This window comes from Molothrus aeneus, chromosome 12 (genome assembly GCF_037042795.1).
Source record: "Molothrus aeneus isolate 106 chromosome 12, BPBGC_Maene_1.0, whole genome shotgun sequence".
Taxonomy (NCBI): Eukaryota; Metazoa; Chordata; class Aves; order Passeriformes; family Icteridae; genus Molothrus; species Molothrus aeneus.
Window position 1 is genome coordinate 6,428,961 of NC_089657.1, and position 21,436 is coordinate 6,450,396.

Genomic DNA, 21,436 nt, shown 5'->3' on the forward strand with positions numbered 1-21,436 from the left:
GAAGGAGCTGGCTGAACAACTGTGTGTTTGGCTGAGAGTAATTTAAACTGGAAATGAGAAGGGGGTGCCAAGCCATTAGAGCCTGTAAGTCAAACTGGAGGAGGCGTGAAGGCTTTACTGCCTGAAGGTGAAGCTGAGCACGTTCGAAGGGGACAGGACATGGTGCCTGCAACAGCAGAGGAGGTGCTTGATAACCCAGCAGCACCACTTGAGAGCTCTGCACCTGAAAGTAAACCAGTGCTGCTGCTACAAAATGCAGAATTAAGCATATGTGATTACATACCTTGTTTATTTTAAAGAATTATTGTTAAGGTGGCTGTAAAAGGTACAACTTTATTTTGAATGTTTGTAGCTGAAAGGATTCTTTTAACCTTGTACCTACCAAGTACATGAAGTACTTTCTACCAAAAAAAAAAAAAGAAAGCAAAGAAACAAAGTAATATTATTTGCCACTTGAAATCCATTAGTCATTGAAGCTTTGCCTATGTACTGTAATCAACTGAAATAAGCAATTCTCAAATACCTCTCCATTCTGCACAGACTCTATTCATAATACAAGAAACATTTTGTCACAATAATTTCACTGCTTCCCAAGGGACTTCTATTCTGGAAGTTGTGCCTGTGTTGGAACAGGTGGGGGGCTGTATAAGAACAAGTTATTCTGCAAAACTACTGTGCTGTATTTTTTGGAATCACTAAGATCTAATATTTGTTTCAGAGAAAATTTTAATGTATTTTATGTTTTGTGAATTGCCTCTGATTAAAGAGGATATTTTTTCCTTTTTTACCTCTTTTTTAGGTCAGTCTTCAAGTTAACCAAAATATATGTGTTTAGTTTGGGTTCAGTTCCAAGATTTAAACTTAGTGTTCGTGCAGGTTTTAACAGACAATTTACCTTCAGAGCTCTCACAGTTAGTGCTTAGTTGCATCTTTATTCACTGGAAGGTCAAAAATAGCATAAACCTTAGCCTGATCTACATAATCCCCTGGAAGATGTGTTCCCACTTTGGTCCAGATCAAAGTAAAGGCACGCAGGTGAAATGTCACTCACATGTCATGTGCAAATCAGTGCCATTTCTAATTGCTTTGCCTAGTGCCAAACTCACATTGAACTGGGGAATGGGAATACATCTTCTGAAAAAAAATATATATTTTTTTATATATATATATATATAAATTTTAAATAAATTTATATATATATATGCTAAATAGGTTTATAGATATACACAAGAGTGTCAAAACTAAATGTATTTTATGGGAAGAATCAATACAACATCTACTTGTCTAAATGCCCATCTGTGGCTACCTGAGTCTTACCTTCATGTAAAGTCCATGGTAATTTCCCAATTTATGGTTCAATGGAATGAAAGGTGCTTGTGGGAAGCAGTGAGGTTGGTGGAAATGGGGAGAGGTCTGTTCCAGTAGTCCTGCTCACTTGGTCCTCAAGTCAGTAGGTTTAAGTATGGACCTTCCCTTGCTGGAATTCCCACCTGGAAATGAAGTCTCCTCTTCCTTTGTTTACCTGGAACTGGATCATTGAGTGGTAAAAAAAAAAAAAAAAAAGAAGTGGTGGAATTAGAGCTCCTTTTCATTTGCTATCCCTAATGATGTAAAACCACGGTATAATTAGAGCTGCAATCAGCTATTCAGTGCAGACTTGAACTCTTTTAAACAAGCCACTCACTTCTGTTTACCCTTTAGGCTTGCAGTGAAGAGTGAGTTGAAAGTCATGCCACTTCATCGAGCTGCCAGAAAGTTTCAAACTGTCTTAGCAGCTGCTGAATTAGAGAGAGAGTGAGTCCAAACTGCATTTGGGACAAAAGTCACAGCCTGGGAGTCATCTGATGGTTACCACAGAGCACGTTTGCCAGTGCCAAAGCTTGTGGAATGGGAAGAAAGGTTCACCATTTCCAGCAGTGTTTTCAGCCCCAGTAGAGGGAGCAGAGCTTTATAGTGAGGTCTTTGTGCTGAGTTTTTACCTAGGAGCTCCCTGGACCCCATCTGGCTGAGCACAGAGCTGCTGCTGCCAGGCATCGTTCATTGCCACCGGCATGGTTGGGTTTCCTTGTGGCAGCTCCTTCCCTGGACCCCCAGAACAGGGGCACATCTAATTCCTTTCTGCCCTCTGGTGTGCTCAGCTGACTTCTAAGCTATTTAAAAATCCCTTTTCAAATCACCTCTTTTTTCCTTGTCTTACCTTCTGTCCATGACCACCAGCTCTCCCAGTACCTTCTACTCAGGTATCTTCCACCAAACCTGTTTGTTGAATCTTTCAATTTGTCACTCAGTAGAGGTTGTTTTGAGCTGTATGCTGAAAAATACCTGATATTGTGGTACAAATAATACATCCAGACTCATAGGCACCCCTCACTGGGGTTTAATTAGGATTGATTTAGGAAATCAGAATTGCAGTATGCTCGAAGAAATATATGTCCAGGTGTAAGACCAAGATTTATTTTTCAAGTTCATTACTTTGTATTCCAGGGTCATTACTTCATAATTCCAGAGTTATGGATTTCCTGGTTTAACTTGGAATATCGTATGGCATTTAAAAATCTGTCTTCAATTGTTTCCTCTTGTTTATTTTTGTTACTGTTTCTTTTAAAGAGCTTTGCCTGGCAAGAAGGCAATCAGATTACTGAAGCTGGTTTACAAACTGTGTTAGAAATCAGATGTTTTTAAAAGTTTTGCATTGTGCCTTTTTGCCATTTTCTGAAAACTAGACAATCCTAGTAAAAAGGCATTGTTAAAATTTAGGTGCAGGGAAGGAGCAGGACTGGGGCAGCCTTTAGTTGGGAGTAGCTGAGTCTTATTTTTTTCCAAACCACCAAGTCACTCTTTGTTATTCTTTTCTCTCTGATGACTGGAATTATGTTCTAAGAAGCTGTTGAAATTTTTAAAAAGGTTTAAAGCAAGTTTGATGTAACATTTGCTATTCTCTCACAGCCTTACTCTGATTAGGCACTAGTATATCAAGGAGCAGACAGGAAAATCAGTTAAAGTCAGGAAAAGATGAAATAAAGGAAATGTTAAAAGTTTAGGTATTTTTAATAAGAAGTTTGAAGTTCCTACCCCTCATTAGAATTGCTTATGTGCATGTGTTTCAATCCAGTGTGTGAGTTAATTTTCCTGCAGCAGCTCGGGAGTGTTAGATACGCCTTTTTGGGACAATGCTGGGTATTGTTATGCAGCACCATACACTGATCTCTGTAATTGGTTTTGTAAAGCAAGCAAGCAGAAACTTGTTTTCTCTTTGTGATAAAAATAAGCCGAACTTAACATTTAAAATCAGGTCGTCTGATAAATAATGTAGTATGTTGGGATTACGTGGTGTTTTTTCTCCTTCAAAGTGCTTTGCAGGTGTTAATCTTAGTGACATTAGTAGTTTGTTTTTGATGATCTGAATCTGTGAGGTTTGGGATGACTTTGCTGACCAAAAACACAAAGGGGGGAGGTTTTTGGTGATGCTAGAGTCCATGGCAAAGCTCCCATTGGACTCCAGGAGGCAGCAGGGTTTCACCCAGGTTTTTCACTCCTAGAGATTCTACAGCCACTAAGGGTAATTGTTGGTAGCATGCTCAGACACCGAATAGTTTAATGTATGTTCCTAACGTTCATATAAATAATGCATTTGCAGGAACTAATGAATTAACATTGCCAGGTCCTGCTGGAGTTTTTCAGGACAAGGCATCAAGTTGAAATACTAATTGACAAACCCAAATATCAAAAAGCCCACGTGTGCAAAAACCCTACTTTTAGCTCCCAAAATTCCAGATATAAAAATACCAAATTAAAGTTGGGGTTTTAAATTTTATTTTATTTTTTTTTATTTCAAGCTTTAGTATTCATATTCAACTGCCTTTCCTAAACCACAGGAGGCCAAGGAACTCCAAACAAAGCACATTGTCCTATGAACATTTGATTCCATAACAAGCAGCTTTATAATTATAGTTCTGATAATGAAGAAGACTCAGCATTGCTGGGGTATGAACATTTTAATTGCCTGCAGAATTTCCAGCTATTGCTGGTGTGATACATGTGAATTGCTGACACTAATCTGTTAGGCATTGGAGGCCCAAGTGTTTTCCCCTCAGCTACCCTTCATTAACTCCATTTGCACGGATTCTCTCCTAGAAATGAGTAAGCAAATGAAGAGATTCCTGTGAAATCTGCTTTTTGGGTCAGCATCAGCTTTACATGAGCTAGCCTGCATTTTTGTGGCAGCATGGCCTATCTATGCTACAGCTTGTGTCCCCCAGACATATGTGTCATCTGAGCTCCAGAGTTGCTTGGAAGTGTAAAATAGGATAGAGCAGTTGCTGATTCATTATTTGGCATTTTGCTACACATTTTGCATTTATTTCAAGGGTTGATATAATCTTCTAAAGCTTTTTGCTATTTCATGAAGAGTGCTTTAAGGCCAGGAGGAAACCTGTGCTTTAATCACTAAGGAGATGAACAATTAACATGTTTGGAATAGGGAAATAATGTCAGTTTTGTGTAGTCCTGTGTGCTGACAGCACAATAGTGGTGGTGTGCACGTTACATGCATGGCTGCCTTTCTGTGGCAGGGAATCTGGATCTGCTTTAGCAGCAGTAAGAAAACCAAAGCATTTGCTGAATGCTGGAAGGAAAAAGACATGGCTGAAATCTCCTCATCAGGATGTTTTATTGCCAGAACCATCCTATCTTGCAGAAAGCAGTAGGCTCTGAGATGAGAATAAAACAGGTTGCTTATCAAATGAAAGATGAGAGCTCTGAAACTCTTTCTAAAAGGTTTTTTTTTTCCTCCCTAGCTTGAGGTTTTGAAAGTTTGTGCTTTTTTTTTTTTTTTTCACCTTATGTTGGTTGGGTTTTGGTATTAAATGCTGAAGTGGTGTAAGTGGAGCAACTCAAACCCACACGGTGTTGTTTTATATCAAATGTGATGTGATGTAACACAAGGTGGCACAGCAGAACCTAATACTGTGCATTAGGTAAGGCAGATTTAGCTGGAGATGTGCCTCCCACATCTTCATCAGGATTTGCACGGCAGGAAGTGGAGCAGACTTGGGGGTGCAGCAAGGAGGGTTTTGTTCCACTTTCTGTTCCTCCTACCCTTGCATACTGCCTGGGTGACATTTTGGTGTGCAAGTAAATAATGAGTTTTTATCAGCCACACTGCAGGTAGGTGCAGTAGCTGCTGCCTTGATTTGGCATTATAATAACCAGCCATAACAGAAGTAATGAGGTGTCAGAGATCCAAGAAAGGTCTCTGTTTATCACTGTAATTAAATACATTTGGAGAGTCATTAAAAGCAATAGCAGGTGGGCAAAACTGAGGAAGAAGGATGACTTTGTAATGGAGTAGTCAATGGTTTTGTTCTGAAATGGATTGCTTTTAAATATCTGTTTGCATGTCTCTAAGTCTCTCCATTCTGAATTTAAATGTTTCTTCCATTCTGCATTGGGATTTTATGTTTATTTATTTTAATGGGTTTTTTTTGCCTCGGTCAGATAGATTTATTCTTGTGATGGTGATAGTAATTAGGTTATACCAGCTTTAAGAGTCAGTTAAGCTGTGCCTTTAGTGCCAAAAGACCTGCAGTGCATCATAAATTGGGCTTAACAATTTGGTAGGGCTTGTAGGCCAGAGAGACTTGGTGGAGGAGGCTGAGCTTCAGGAAGGTGACACAGCTGCCTGAGGATGCTGGGACAGGTCAGGACCTGGTGAAGTCGGTAGGGATGTGCAGGTAAATATCAGTCCCCAGAAGTTTTCTTTCTATCCTTCAGGATTAGTTTCTGTACGGGTTACATCCTTGAGAGTATATCAGGTCATGATCTATTTTAATAGAAAACTGTTTTCTGACTAATGAAGTGATGTTTTGTGAAAGCACCCATAAAACCATTGTCCTCTAGCAGAGCTTTTTAGCATGCCATGTGTGTGTGCACTGCTCAGGTCTGAATCTGCCTGAGCATTCTGTAAATGCTAGCTGATTATTAAGGGATGTTATATATTAATAGCAGCATCCAGCTAATGCCAGGAGCCTCTGTACAGGCTGTTCTCCAGATATGAGACACAAGAATCTGCCATAAGCCACCCAGTTTGAGCACATGGATTTACACCTTGTGGCAGTGCTGTGGTAAGTCTGAAGACAAACACTCTCACTGAGCAGGATAAATACAGATGTGACTGTAGCAAAATATGGTTTCTCCTCCCCAGTGTCCTCTGTCCTGAGCTTGGAGTGGCAGTGGGGTTGGCCTGGAGGTGCTGCTGCCCTTTGGCATCTCCATGATCATGCCCTGGGACAGGAGTTATGGGACTGGGCACCTTCAAAACTGCAGCATGCCCCAAAAATTGTGCAAGGGTTTCCAGAAATAAAGCTTGTAAGTGATGGATTTTGTGGGCTTCTGGAAAAGGAAAGTTACCCTCATGGATAGCCACACAGATATGCTTATGTATATGAAAAATAGATACATAATACTGTGTGTCCACAGCCCCTTAAATGTGTAAGAAGGATGTGGGGGTCTGTAATTACTTTCCAATTCTAGTATTTAGCCTCTGAAATTTGTGAAATTTCAGAAATTTAATGTCTATGTACATATTTGTTTAAATATCAACAAAGGTTTTCATCTAAGCATATGACTCTGACAGCTTGAGCTTCATGATAAGCACTTTATTTAATGAGCTTCAAAATAAAAATACAAGAACTGCTGACGTGATTTCAACCATAGGCTAGATGGGTAATTGTCACACTAATTTTCAATCTCTTTATTACCTAACTGTCTTGGAATTATCTTATCTATATATTACTGCATAGTTAAAATTATATTTTCATAGTAATTAAATAGCATTTTATTAGCCTGTATTTTTTTTCATTGCTTCTAAAATCAATTCTCATTTGAGATGCTGAAAATATGACTGAGACTTTAATGGCAGGGAATTGTTCAACATCCCAGCCAAAAATGAGTATTTGAGGCTAATAAAATTTAGCATCTTTAGAGCATCTAGAACTGAAATTCTTCTTAATGGCAATAATATTCTATGCCTCATTATGTTTTTCATCAGTGACAGTGGGTTAATAATGCCCAGGATGATCTCTTCAAAACATTGCTTTTGTGGCATTAGCATTGAACATTAGCATCAGAAATGTAGCATTTTTCACTGCATTTGGTAGTTACCAAACTTGATTTATGGCAGGGTTGTATTACTGCAGTGTAAATTATTCTCTTGCTTAAAGCTTATATTGCATAGCTAATTTTTTTTGCTAGTGCAGTGTCACTCTTGTTATGCAAATCACGATGACGAGCAGAAAAGTTTGGCAGGGACAGGTAGGGGATTTCTTCTTGATTTTTTCTTCCCCTTATGCTTGCACAGACTTGCCTCTCTTGCTGCTGATTGTTCTGATCTGGAAAAGATGAACTTCCATCTACTCTTTTAGATGGTATTTGTCCTTTATTAGAAATTCTTTGGCAATGGATCATAGGGAACCAAGGGCATTGCTTTGTCACCACCAATCTCCTGTCCCCTGCCCCTCCAGCAGCACTAATGGCCATTAGCTTTAATTATTTAAAGTTCCTTGTTTTGCACACAGATCAATGTTCAATGCCAGGTATATGGCTGTGCACCCCCTGACTCCAGTACTTTACCTAAACCTCATCTTTCAAAGTGTCTGTTTTCTTTGATACAGCCTTTGGTTTTTATTCAGCACAGTGTAAGTGCTATTTAGAAAGCTTGAAGGTTTTATTTTTTTTCCAGGCAGGAACATTTTCTCTGTAAATGTTAACCTTGGGACACAGTCCGAAATCTTTATTTTCTTGTGTTTTCCTTCATCCCCCAATTAATTTTCAGCACTGGTGCATTCTGGGCTGCAGGTGATATGAGGGCAAAACCTCATGGGTGACCTTTCCTCTTAGACTCACCTTTGGCTTGTCTTGGTCTTGGATATAGATGGTCCACAGTGACCATCCAAGGTGTTGGATGAGTTAAGGAACTCTGAGAAGTGAAGATATAGAAACAGCTGTTCTCTTTCAAGTGCAAAACCACCCCAAAAATCAAAAATGTTGAGCAGTAGGCAGACATTGTAAGCCATACATAAGATGATAGCAAGGCCTCCAGACTGGCTCTTAGCAACTCCAGGAGCCTTTGTCCTGTGGGTGGGTTGTGCAAACTACTGAATTGTTCCAACTTCAATTGAAATCCCATTGAAATATGTAATTTGTGTGCATATGTGTGTGTATGTGTGGTGAAAAGTGAAGCATTCACAGCAGCTGGCCTCCACATGTCCGAGCTGTTGGGATGGGCTGACTGCATGACTCCTGTAGTGCCTAGAGATAAGTCTTCCTTAGCATTCAACTTTAAATTCTACTTTAAATTCAACTACCTCTAAAACACAGGGCTGTGGAACAGGGCACGTTGTGTCTGCTGTCCTTTTAGGTAATTTTAGGGTGTTTGTGGCCTTCTGAGCTCTCACCAGAAGCAGGCCCAGGCTGTGGTGTGGGTTTGTGGTCACACATTGCATTCTGTGTATGCTCAGCAAAGCAGAGTTTGCCATGTTTTGTGGTCTTCCTGTGTTACTTTGGTTGCAATAAAGACAAAGGAGTTGAGGAAAAAAATGTCCCTTTAAAAATTGCATGTTAGAAACAGCAACACTTGAGGTCAAGTTTTGTCCCAGGTGTTCTTCCATGAGCTCATCATAAATAGGGTTAGCAACCTTCCAGCTCCCCAAAAGTTTTACCACTCAAGACTGCACAGTTAACACAAATAATATGAAATAAGCTGAATTATGGATTTAATTCATGGGTCACATCACTCACAACATAACACAGTGTCATACAACAGAAGTACAGCTCCTCATGGGTAGTGGCATTAAGAGTGCTGAAGTCATGCTACAAAACTTGCTTAATGATTTGTGTTTTTTCCCCTATGTTACAAAATGTAGTTGAGCAGATGGATGCAGCCAGCTGTACACAGAGCTTTAGGGAGTACTAGGGAAAAAAGAGAGAGGGTTTTGTTAAGATAAATGTAATAATCTCTGTGATAATTAGTTTAATTTAGATCCCTGTGTCTGACTCATTTTTGACTAACCTTGTATGAAGTCTTTCTTGCTTTGCTCATGGGTCTATGAATTTAGTTTGATTACAATCCCTTTTTTTGTTCTTGTGGATTGCTCACTGATCACTGATATTTTTCATTAAGCAGTTGCTTTATTACACTGTTATTTAGAGGGAAGTAATTTGTGTTTTCTAATTAATTTAATTCTAGGCACATTTAGTAAGTAGCTACAATGAGCCCATTCAAGGGGTTTTAGGTCATATTGACATTGTTTACCAGATGTGCTCATTTGTTTTAAAACGTTGTTAACTCTGTGGTGACAACAGCCCTGTGTGATTGCTTGACTCTTCCATCTTCTCTAATCTGTATCTCCAAAACCTCCCAAAATCAGAAGATGCATTTCAGGTACTAGTGAGAGATGCCTATAGGTATCAAATCACAGGGAAATTATATTGTAATGTCAGCAATAAACTATTACTATTCTGGCTTCTCCTAGCGAGGGATGTGAAGCCATTTATAGAACCACCAAAAAGCTGGATAGTGCCAAAAAGATGCAGATGGGGTGTTCAGTCTATGCTTGGCCCATTTACCTCTGAAAAAGTTGCAGTGAGGCTTCAGGAGAGAACGGGGCAGCCAAGAGGATGAGCTTCCAAGCAAGGCATGGCATGAGCAGTGCTGGAATTCCATGGTAATGGAATCCTAAGGCCAAATTCATAGGCTTGGGAAATGTTTTCACCAGAAGCTTTTTGGAAACGCTCAGCATTTCCTTGCTGGTGGAGCTCCCAGGATTTGGGGGTTATTCAAGCACTCTGCATTCATCTCTGTTAAATACTGTATCATCTGAGCATGAAAGCTCCCCATTACACCTATCATTTGCTCATTTGGCCTGCTGTGCCAGGAACTGGAGTTCTAAAATGAGACCCTAATTAGATGAATAAATAATATTTTCACAGGAAAATGTACAGACAGGTTATTCCCCTGACTATAAGCTTATCCCATGAAAAACTACCAACATTTGTTAACGTGTTCTGCAGTCACTTATTTTGGTAAGAAGTAAATTATTGCTTGTTCTGCAGCAAAGTCTGGCACAGAGCAGTGACACTGTAAGATTCATTGGCCTCTGAAGGACCAACCAAACAATAGCCTTGATATGTTTTCCTTTATTTTTCAATTGCTTTCCATCTCTTTTGGGGTTGGAAGGGCCAACATTAATGACAAACTTTTGAAGGAAAGGTTTGTTCAGTAGTTCATACTTACTAAATTTTAATATTTAATGCTGATGATTTAATAGACTGAATTCTGATACAATTTGACCCAGCAGCTCACCTGCATTTCCACTTTATTTTTTGGAGGGAACATTTAAAATGTTGTTAAATCCTTTCTGTCTCGTGCTGGTCTGTTAAGGGTGCGTGTGTGCATGGGATGTGTTCCATGTATTGATTTAATAGGAAAGATCATCTCTTGGAAAGGGAGAGTAAACGTGTGTGCATGCATGTGGAATGAGAGAGAGAGGAGAATCTCTATCTGTGTGTTTATCTCTGTGATAAATGATGCCTGTTAAAAATGTGATTTGCCATGAACGTTATGAAGTGTTTTCCTCTTTAAGGGTATTATACAAACACAGTCCCCATCAGCAGAAATGAAGCTGCAGTCTCGATTGTTTAGTTCAAACAGTTTGATGTTTCACTGTCCCTCAATCAATCAGTGCCTGGAGGAGTATCAGCTATTGGCTGGGAATGCATCAGAGTGACATGCAGAGCACAGATATTCCTCAAAAGCTTGAAAATATTTCATTTAAAATACTCCTTACAGTATGCATCCCAGTCTGAGAGTAGCAGCAAATTGTGCTCTGATTATCATTTTTAATTGTGGATCTTCCCTATTCAGTGCTAACATCTCCCAAATTACCTTAAAAGAAGCATCTTCCTAGACAGATTTGTAATTCACGCACACTGCTTGTTTTATTCACTGTGTAAAAGTTATATGAGGGCATGGGGTTTAGAATAAACAAAATGCATAAAGTAGAAAACGTAATGCGGCATAAATGCCACATAAATCACATCCTAAAGACAAAAGCAGATTTCAAACATCTGAATTACTGAGCACTTAATGTGGAGTGTAATCTGTGTTTTGGTTTATGTTTGTTTCTGGAGAGTCACACAGAGGAAAAAAAATACGGGGGGTTTCCCCTCTCTTCCAACAGCAGGGGGAAAAGGGAGGTCTTGACCTCAAGAAAGAGCTTTTCCTGCATTGTAGGTAAATCCCCAGGCAAGTGTCTCCTTTGCTGCTGGCAACTAGGCTCTATGCACAAGTAGCTGATTGAAATATCACTTGAGTTCTCTTGCTCATCACAGACTGAGTAAGAGGCTGCTTCAAAATGCAAAATTATCCTTGAAAAAGCCTTCCCTGATGCCCTCCTGGTGTTTGTTCCTTTACATCACCTGCAATCTGTGTAAGCCCTGCTTCTCCAAGCTCCCTAGCATCCCCCCCAGGGGTCAGGGCACTGTTCTCAAGCCACAGCTCTCTGGAATTATACCTAATAGATAAAATCTCAAAGATTTCCACTTAGGATGGACAGGAAGGAAAACCTCTGTTTTTCCAGTGACATTCATAATTGTAGGGAGAAAAGCTTATTCTTCCTCATGCTTTTGTTTTCCTTTGCCCAGCCCACACCTCTCAGCTCAAACCCAACGCACATTTTCCGTTCAGAAAAAAAAAAAAAAATCAATTCCTAGAGAAATACTTTTTAAAAAATCAACCTGTTTCCCCTGCGCCGCCGCGATTGGTCCGATCAAAACCACCGAGGCAATCGCGTCAAGAGGAAAGAGCCCCGGCTTAATTGTGAGCTAAACCTCCTGTAATCCAGGGGAGCATTTGAGATTCTGCCCAGGCAGGCGCTGGGTTTGGGCAGCGCTGAGGGCTGTGGGTTTCTCTCTGCAGCACAAGGCAGCGTAGCTAATGCAGAGAGAGCTCTCCCCCCGCTGCCGCTTCCCCGGCTCTGGCTGGCTCTGCCTCTCGCCGGGCTTTGATTCGATATGAACAGACTGCTAACTCCGGTGCCAGAGCTGGAGCTGACATAACTCTGCAGATGGCTACCTTCGGATCATACACCTAGGGATTTTTTTTTTTTCTTTAAGGGAAGGTAACGCTTCATGCTAATGTTTATTTTTCCCTTGTTGCCATTTTTCAGGACTGCCAGTCCCAAAGAAGAGCCCAAAGTCGGTAAGCACTTTTCAGCTACTGTTTCTGTCTGTTTGTCTGCTTTGAAGGGGAAAAAGCATGAGTTTGGCTTGTTTGCTTTCTGGGTCTCGATTGTTTTAAGTTGTCTTTCTGTTGCAACCATGATTACCTTGCACGGCTCCTGCTGCATGGGGAGACCAGAGGGGGATGCAGTACGGAAGGGGGACTTGTTTGCAAATAAAGCCTCAGGTTTACAAATCCGCTTCCCTGACAGATGAGCTTCTCTATCATTTAACTTACCAAAAAAAAAAAAAAAAAAAAGCTATTGTTTCCTTTTGGAAAGATGGGAGGCTCCACCTTCTTGCTAGATACCAATTCCTGTCGGGTGCTCATAGGCACCAACCTTTTCCATTAACTCAATGAGTTTTCTTGAGAACCTTGGCTGAATTATTAACAAAATGGAAAAGCATGCACCTTGTCATGAGAGACAAAGCATGAACAGAGCATGGTTACAGTTCTCAGGGAATACAGCCAGCTGTCCGAGTGCTCCAGCTGCTCTGGAAGCATTTCCATACTGAGCAGGAATGTCCTGCAGGTGTAAGATTCCTCTTAGAAGGAAGATCTTTTAGAAAAGCAACAACAGAACAATATTTTCTTGTCCCCCCCCGAATGTATTTCCATGTAAAGCTGTTACCTGGAAACATCTTAGCATCTCAGCTAGCAGCACGGAAGCCGTGATCTCAAGTATCGTTAAAGCTCCATGAATGATATTATGGAAGAAATTAATGTGCTATTTGTATGCAACAAAAAGCAATGTTTTATTTTTAAAAGGAATGAAATACCTAAAGCCTGAAAGTTTGCACTTATCTGTTGAGAGTGGGGGAGGGACAAAATTCTCTGCCAGGAGTTTTGGGGAAGCAAAGCAAGTGAGGTATTTGTCGTGCTGGAAGGTGGTGTGAAACTTCACCAACAGTCCCTGGTCATGCCAAAACCTGCAGCTGGGCACAGCCTGCCTCGCTGCAAACCTGGGCAAAAGGTTTAGGAGGCGGCTGAGCAGAAGGCTCTTGCTTTTAGTACGAGCTCTCTGCTCATCCAAAAAGAAAGCCCTGAAATAATTAATGTGATTCTGATGGCTTAGGGCAGTGCTGATTAAAGTCATGTGAGCCCAGGCCTCTTCCATTGTCAGCTCGCATTAATGTTGGGAGGCAGAAGTGCGGGGCGTGCTCCTCGCGGATCGCGGCGCTGTCAGCCCCTGCCCGCTGTCACACGCGGGGGCTGCTCCAGCCCTCGCTGAGCCAGAAGCCAGTGTGGAAAACACAGACGTGTCTGGCACGTTTCTGTTCCCTGCCTCCACTTTCTCCCCCGGTCTGAGCAGGATTGGCGGCATGCGATCTGGGCTATGACTTCTGTCATTAAACCGGCCCTAATCCATCAGCCGCGGTCTTCCCCAAGCGTGGATGCTCCCACTTTGCCACACACACAGCGGGATCCTGCTGTGTCAGGCACCTCTCTGGCTGACAGCTATGCACAGTGAAAATCTGAGCAGCATGTAAATCCATGGCTGGATAATCCAGCCTTGGTGAACAAAGAGGCTGCTTACAAACAGGTGTAGCTGTGCAACAGCAGATTTCTCTCTGCTGTTTGCTCCGAGGAGCCTGTCAGCCTGGGGAAAGCTGGCATTCCTTCGCCTGCCTCTCCCAAGCCTGTTCAGGGTTCCTTCAGTGATTTTTCCTATGGTCCTAGGTGGTGCTGTTGCCTCTAAAGTGCAGCATTCCCAAAAAGCAGAGCCTCCTGTTCCCCCGGCTGCACAGGGGGTCATCACCAGCGCAATTCGCAGCGGTGTTGGACTCACTGCAGCATCGTGAGCGGCCGCTCCTCGGAGGGCAGAGCCAGCGGGGCTCAGCCACTGCAGCCGCTCCTTCCTCCCCAGGCATCGCTGACATGCGGGGACTGAGCGTGGAAGCCTGGGGCAAAGTGCCTTGGGGCATCTCCAGGGTGGATTTACACCAACCTAGAGCTCGTGTGGCCAAGGCAGCAGTCAGAGGCAGGGAAGAGGTGGTGTCTAACACTGTCCGTCCTTGGTTTGTTGAAGGGCTGATGCTCCACTGCAGGGAGCAGGGAGTCCAGCCTGACCTTCCTGGCCACGAGGATTCCCACTCACGACAGGCAGGAGCCAGTCCTGCCCTGCTGGCACGGTCCCTGTCTGGGATCCCCTCTCTGAACTGTGCCTGTGTGTTTTCTAGGGATGCCCTCAATCCCAGGGACTCCCAGTTTGCTGCTGCACTGGCAGTGATGGGGTGAACACAGGAGCTGCCATCAGAGCCATGTACCGGGGGCTGTCCCCAGCACAGCACAGCTGTGGGGCTTGGGGGGACGTGCTGCCCATTGCCCCTGTGCCCTTTGCTCAGCATTTCCCTTTTCCAGCACTCCTTGTACAATAAACAGGCTGCAGTTAGAGGACAGCACACATTGAGCTGGGAGTAGTTGGCTTTGATCTTAGCTTGTGCTTGTTTTTTGTTTCTTGTGTTGCATCAGGGAAGTCACGACTCAGGTGTCCATCTTCTGCTTTGCTCAGGAGATGAACCCTCTCTTGTCTCCTCATATCCTTTCCCAAAGCACAGACGCATTCCCCTCTTACTGCCAGTGGCTGGTATTCCTCAAACAAATCCTATTTTCTGTTCTCAGCCCCCAGCCCTGCATTCCCCAAGGCCAGCTTCAGGCTGTTGGTACCTCCTGCCTGTGGTGAGCTGTTAAAGCTGTGGAGAGGTTTGTTGCTGCTGGGGCTGTCACACAGCCTGGGAAGTTTTCTTGCCTTCAGCTCAGGTTTGCTGGGCTGTGTTTGTCAGTCTGTTTGTATCTTCTGACAGACTTTGCTTTTCTCGGATTTTAAGGAGAGTTTTTCAACCTTGGTGAAAGAGCTAATTTAGTAAAAAAACCCTTTCTAGCTGTATGTGGGACTGGACATGTCCAAGTTCTTTATTCCCTTTCCCCTCACCAAGGACATGCTCCCAGCAGCTCTCTGTGCTGCTCCTTTTTCCGTTTAATTTCCTATTGATTATTTTTTGCATGAAAATGGATAATATTTTGTATTGAACATCTAGAGATATACATTTTAAGCGTGAAAATTCTCTGTAATACCATTTTCCCCTGCAATTATCCTGGTATAACATGGATGAGCGCAAACTTTTTTTTTCTTTTTTTTTTCCTTGTTGCTTGCATCAAAATACTCCACAAGGGGGCAAAGATTCCCACTTCCAGCTCAGTTAGCTGTCACTGCCAGGACCAGCTTCTCCAAAAAGCTCTACAGCACAAAATCTGCATCTAGATCATCAGAAGATGGGATCACTGCAGGGGGGATAAAATGCTAAGCTCTTCCAAAAATCTGATGTTTTTCTTTTGGATTTAAATAGGTGCATTGTCAGCATAGCTGACTTGTGACCAAAAATGCAATTTCTATGCACAGCTAGTCCCAGACAAGAGATTTACCACATTTTTTTGGGTGGATAAGCAGCACCAGGGACTCTGCCAATGTCCTGATTTTGGAAGAGAAATTGGTTCCACATGAGTCTGTACAAGACATCCGTCTTTATTCAGAGTCCAGGGGTTTGGGAAGGGCATGAGAAGCTCCAGCTTCCCATGTATTTATTTTGTCATGGCTGTAAAACAGAATCAGTATTTTATCTCATCACCTGTATTTAAGTGTGCAGTCAGCCTGAATGGACTCGAGGTAGTCACCACAGCCTTGATTTCTAGCCACTTTTGCTAAAGGTCCTCCTGAAGAGCCACTGACTCTTATCAGCAGCTCTGGAGAAGATCTTTCAAGAATCAGGGGTGCTCAGGTAGTTCAGTGGCCCAAGCTCTTCACAGCTCCTGGCAGAAGTCAGTGCAGTTCAGCTGATATGAAAACCATGATCAGCACCTCAGGGTGAGCTCAGAACCTCCTGCTCTGTCACCAGCCAGACCCTGAGCTCATCTGCTGCTTTCCTGAGCAGAAAGGAGCTGTGTGCGAACTGAGCAAGCTGGACAGTGAGGTTCAGACCCAGGAGGATTGGTCCTAAAGCTGGGCACAAGGCAGGAGATGGACAAGCCATCCTTTCATTGGCATTTGGTCAGCTCATCCCTCTTGGGAAAGCTCTGCTTTTTGTTTACCGAGACACAAACTTCACCTGAGCAGTGCCCATGGCAGGGACCAGGATGGTCAGACCCCTGCAATTCCTCATGGCTATGATGTGCTGAAGCTGCTGCAACATGTGCAAAGAAGTTTGGCCCCAAACCTTTTTGGCCTCCTCTGGTGATATGAAAGTCAATAAATATTGTCTTGGATTAATTTAATTACATCCATTCCTAATTACCATGGTTATGTTGCCCTCGCTCTGGTCCCCCCTCCTAAATAGAGGTGTTTCAGGCTTTTTGAAAGAGTTATTTTTTGGAAAACTACCAGTCCCACTAAAGAGGTTATCATCTATTTCTTGAAAAATACCTATTTTTGCAATTGCTACTCTAGTTTAATTAGAGGTAGTTTTTCTTAATATATGCTGACACTTCCATTTGCAATACAAATACAAAACAGAATTCACAGTTTGTTCAAAATGTAAACCTTTTCTATCACAAAGTGAGAGCACTTCTTGAAGTTCAAACTTTGTTTCTTTTTAAATCAGGAAGCTTTCAGAGAGTTCTCATTATTTCCCTAAGGGCTGAATAAAGCTTCACATTTTAGTCCCTGTCCTCCACATTCTGTAACCAGCTATTTCCAGTGGGATTGGCCTAAAGTTTCACAGGATTCTTGTAGTTATTTTAGTGGTTTAGCCAAACAAACCAATCCAGATGGCGAGACTGAGAGATGCTTTTGTTTTTTTTAAGTTGATTATCCCCAGCATAGCTGTTTTAAAATGGCTTCATAAAAAATTGAAGGGCTACATGTGAATTAGCTTCATTTACCACTTAAAAAGCTAAAAATGTTGGAAATTGGTTTAGATATTTGTATTTGAAAGTCTGCAGATGAGTAATCACAGCAGGTAAGCTTTGTTCAAAATTGCTTTAAAGGACAAAGGCAATTTCACATTCTAGTCAATCGAGATACCCTTTAAAAAGATGCAGGTGGTGGATCAACAACTCAAATACAGGGCTGAAAGGTCAACATTATTTGGGCTGTTGAAGCTGGGATTTTTTTCTCAGTGTAAACCTGAAGAATGTACAACCTCACAATAATTTTACCTGGGCTGTTGGGTTTTTTTTAAGACTTTAAAAGAGGGCACTTTGTATGTTTACTTTCTCCTCTGTAGTTAATTCAGCTGTTCTATGGTGGAGCGTTGGCTGCCTGGGGTCTCGTGTTCAGAGTGAGCCCAGGGGTGCCCAGACCCGTGGCCAGTGAGCCCCCCATGCTGATCCAGTCTGTGTCTGCTGCTGGCTTCTCTCCCTACCCCAGCTTGGGTTCCTAGAGAGAAGTGTCTGAAAGCACAGAATTCTGTTGCAGTGTTTTGAGATACCCTCTGCCAGCAGGAGGTTTAAATTCCCGCCTGAGGTTTATTGGTGTTTGTAGCTGACCCCTTTTAGCTGGGAAACAGTGGATGTTGCATAAACAACCTGTGAGATGCTGTTTTCTGACCACCCTCTGTGTCACAGCAGCTCTGGGAGCACAGTTCCCTGTTCCAGAGCAGGTGGGAGATTGCACTCAGCCTTGGTGGCAATCCAAGATTCATCTCAAAAGAGCATTAAAAAGCATTTGCTGCACAGTGTGGGGAGCTCTTGTTTAGGATTTTGCTGCATATTGACTTGTACAAATCCTGGCAATGCAAATGTGGCTTGTGCTTCATTTGAACACACAGTTGTGAATTTGAGTTAAGAGCTATATACCTTGCTTAGCTAAATAGTAAGTAGTCAGAACTCTTGACACACTGCTTTGGAATAAGCTCTGAGTTTAGATGGATTCATTTTTTCCTGTTTAAATATATTTAATTTAAACACATCAAATAGATATTTTCACATTTGTTAAGGTCTGCAGAAGTCCCTTGGATGCTCTGGGGAGCAGAGCCATTAAAGGGGTACTCAGATGTCCACAGATTTGTTATGTGGGGAGAAAAAGTGATCTTGCATAGTAAGGGCTGTGCTTGAATCTGTTCAGAGGGACAGTCTGAGTTTTCGCAGTGAAATCACAAAGTTTTCACAGCGAATAGTTCTTCCATTTTCTTTCAGGCTCCAGTTAGACTCAGGTGTTATCTGAATAGAAGGTTGGTGAGATTTTTTGCCTTAATTCAGGAAAAAATAAGTGCACTGAAACTAGTAACCTATAATGAGATTTAGCTCTGCCTTATGTTTGAGATGGAAAAATGCTCTTTTTTTTAAATGAAGAATTACATTGTTTTGTATATCTCTTTCTGTCAGTCTGCCTATCAGAATCTGTCACCGGGGAATTCAGCTGCACCCAGCATTAACTGAGTAGCAGCAAAACTGTGACTTAATATATTTACTTATATGCATGCAGAAAAAAGCCTGATCAAAGAAGGGAGAAAAATTGATGGGAAAACACCCACTCAGCGACCAATAACCGTCTGTTCTCTCCCTTTCCACTCGCTCTCTTCCTTACAGCAACCACTTGAAAGGAAAGACAGCCAAAACAGTTCCCAGCAGAGCGTCTCGAGCCACCGCAGCGGGCACACGGCGTCCCCCGCGCACAGCACCCAGGTGCTGCCCGACTTCGCCGCCCCCGAGGCGCCGGCCACCGACCAGCCCGACACTGCTGCCCAGAAAAAGCCAGATCCATTCAAAATCTGGGCCCAGTCCAGGAGCATGTATGAAAGCCGACGTGAGTATGAAGCAGGTGGAGTTGCTAAGGCTACGGCTCCGGCAGCTGCTGCCTGGGTGTTTTCTTTGCGAAGAAATGAATCTTTTTGGTTTCTGTTGGGAGCGTAGGGATTCTGCTGGTTGATTTGGTGTCTGTCGGTGGGATCCACTTGGTAGAGATGCAGTTTGCTGTCTCATGAGGATTGGGTTTAGGCCATCTCTAGGAATCATCTCTCTTAGGATCATCTTTCTTAGACCAAAGATTAATATGAAAAATCTCTTTAAAATTAAAGACTGTCTTTTCCCCTATGTTTTTATTGTGTTTTTAAATTAGGCTGGAGGAGAGTTTTCAAGTTCGTTATCCAGATCCTTACCTCTTTTTTTGAGGTTAAGACTCATTATCTGATATGCATAGGAATTTCAGTAAGGAGGGGAAGTATTTAGTTTGCTGAAATTCATATCAGATGCTTTTCAGCCTCACTCTGGGGAGGAGAAAATCCAGCTGAGCCATTTTACTTTGACCAGAGTGGACACTTTAACAATACAGATATTAAATGCATATTGTGAGTGGCTTTTATGGCAATTAATAATCTGCACAATTGGCTAATAATTCAGCACAGTTTTGACTCTGTTCCAAGACCATAAATGTGGTTTCAATCAGTTTCTTCTCAGGAAACAAAATAAACAAATTGGCTTTGCTTTAATTGCACTGCTGAAGATGATCAAATCTGTAAAAGCTTCTTAAAGAGTTCCAGTGTTAGGTTCATATTGAAAGGCAGTAGTTACTTTAGTTAGAGAAAAGGGAGTTTCAAAGTCTTAGTGCTCTGAGAGTACCACCCACTGTTTGATTTTATTGTCTAACTGGAAATTGGTAAAACCAGTAAGAAATTAACCTTTACCTCAGAATGAAAAATGGTAGGACTTTTTCTCACTGACGAAATGAATCACTTTGAAGTCTTATATCCTGGGAAAATTAAATCATGAGTCACAGTTTCTTGGCTGAAGATGCATCTCTTTGGATTGAATGTCTCAGCAATGCAGTTTGTAGGTGTCTCTGCTTTTGTGCTCTGCCTCCTTTCCCATCCTTTCCTGGGAATTGGGCGTACTGACCCTGCGGGCTCTCGGGTCACGCTGATCTGCAGAGTGCAGTGACAGAGCTTGTATGTGCAGCTCATTGAAATAGGAAAAAGGGGTGAGAGCTGAGGGACAGTGGCTGCTGAGCCCTGCAGAGCTGTGGGCAGAGCTCCTCCTTCTCCTGCCTGGGTGGACAAGTGTCCCATGGCACTGGCCTTCCCACTGCCCGGCCCGCGCGGTTCCTGCTGGCACTGTGCTGCCATTGCCTCTGACCTCCTGCAGCTACTTAGCTAATTTCTAATTAACTGTTTAACTCATACTAATTAGTCATTAGTATCAGCTTAGCAGCCTTAACTCCTGTCTGTCTTTTCTGATAAGACCCAAGACTGAGTCTGAAGTGCACAGGCAGTCGCCCTTCTGTGTCACTTCCAACACCATGTGCTAAATCCTCCGTCTTTTCTCGATGGCTGCAGTTATCCTGTAGAGGTTTTGTCCTTGGCTGGGCCTAGAGCCCTTCCAGAGGCCTTTTCACAGTCTCTTGACCTGCTGGCTTCCCACACCTCATCTTTTCCTTTGCCACAATCTTCACTGCTTGGGCCTGTTGCTAGACTGGGATCTGCTACACCCCTTCAGCTTCCCTGCCTCACCTTTCCATAGTCCAGCATCTCTGTAGTGGGGCTGATCCTCTTCTCCTGCTTCAGTCCTTGTCTTTTGCCTCTTCTACCAGATAAAACCTGTTTGAACATTGTTGCTTTTCTATGACCTTTTCATCCCATTGCTGTTCCCTTTCAAGAAGGCGTTTTTCTGAGCTTTCTTGGTTTCATAGATAGGGTTTTTTTGGAGAATGGTGGAAGTGTGATATGGTTCATATCTCCTTTTAAACCATTAGAGGTGTCCAAGAGCCTGTGAATTTCCAGCCCTAAGCTGGAGTGAAACACATTCCCTGGGGATTAACCTGCACTCTTAGCTAGTGACATGGCTTTGCTGTGGGTAATGAAATGTGAAGAAAAGCAGGAAAGATAAGTGAAAAATTGAGTTGGATGTGCTCTTTCTACTTTTGTGGTCTGATCCCAGAGCATTACTGGTGGTTTTACTTTGAGGTCAGTGGTCAGCTCCTCCTTGCCTCACCAAGCCCTTATTTATCACCAGTCTCATAAGCAGAGTCTGTGGTTCACAGCTGAAACCTGGCTCTGCTGCCCTGGGGGCTTGGGGTGAAGCCCTGTGTTTCTCTGCCTTTCTTAGGAACCTGAATCATCCCCTGGGGACTCATTCCCAGTTTTTCCCAAGCGTGGCTCTCGGGTTATCTGCAAGGAGCTCTGCTGACACTGAGCATCCAAGTATGTGATGGGAGAAACCATTCCCTGGGGA

General features: G+C 42.6%; 1 protein-coding gene across 8 annotated transcripts in view; it reads left to right on the top strand.

Annotated features, from left to right (window-relative positions):
• The window catches only part of MAGI1 (membrane associated guanylate kinase, WW and PDZ domain containing 1), a 338,177-nt gene that overhangs the window by 287,464 nt on the left and 29,277 nt on the right, over positions 1-21,436 (top strand). For all 8 annotated transcript variants that reach the window (XM_066558206.1, XM_066558201.1, XM_066558207.1 and 5 more), the window contains 2 exons: positions 12,225-12,256; positions 18,800-19,016. In XM_066558206.1, the coding sequence (XP_066414303.1) occupies positions 12,225-12,256; positions 18,800-19,016 (249 nt within the window). The remainder of the gene's footprint in view (positions 1-12,224; positions 12,257-18,799; positions 19,017-21,436) is intronic.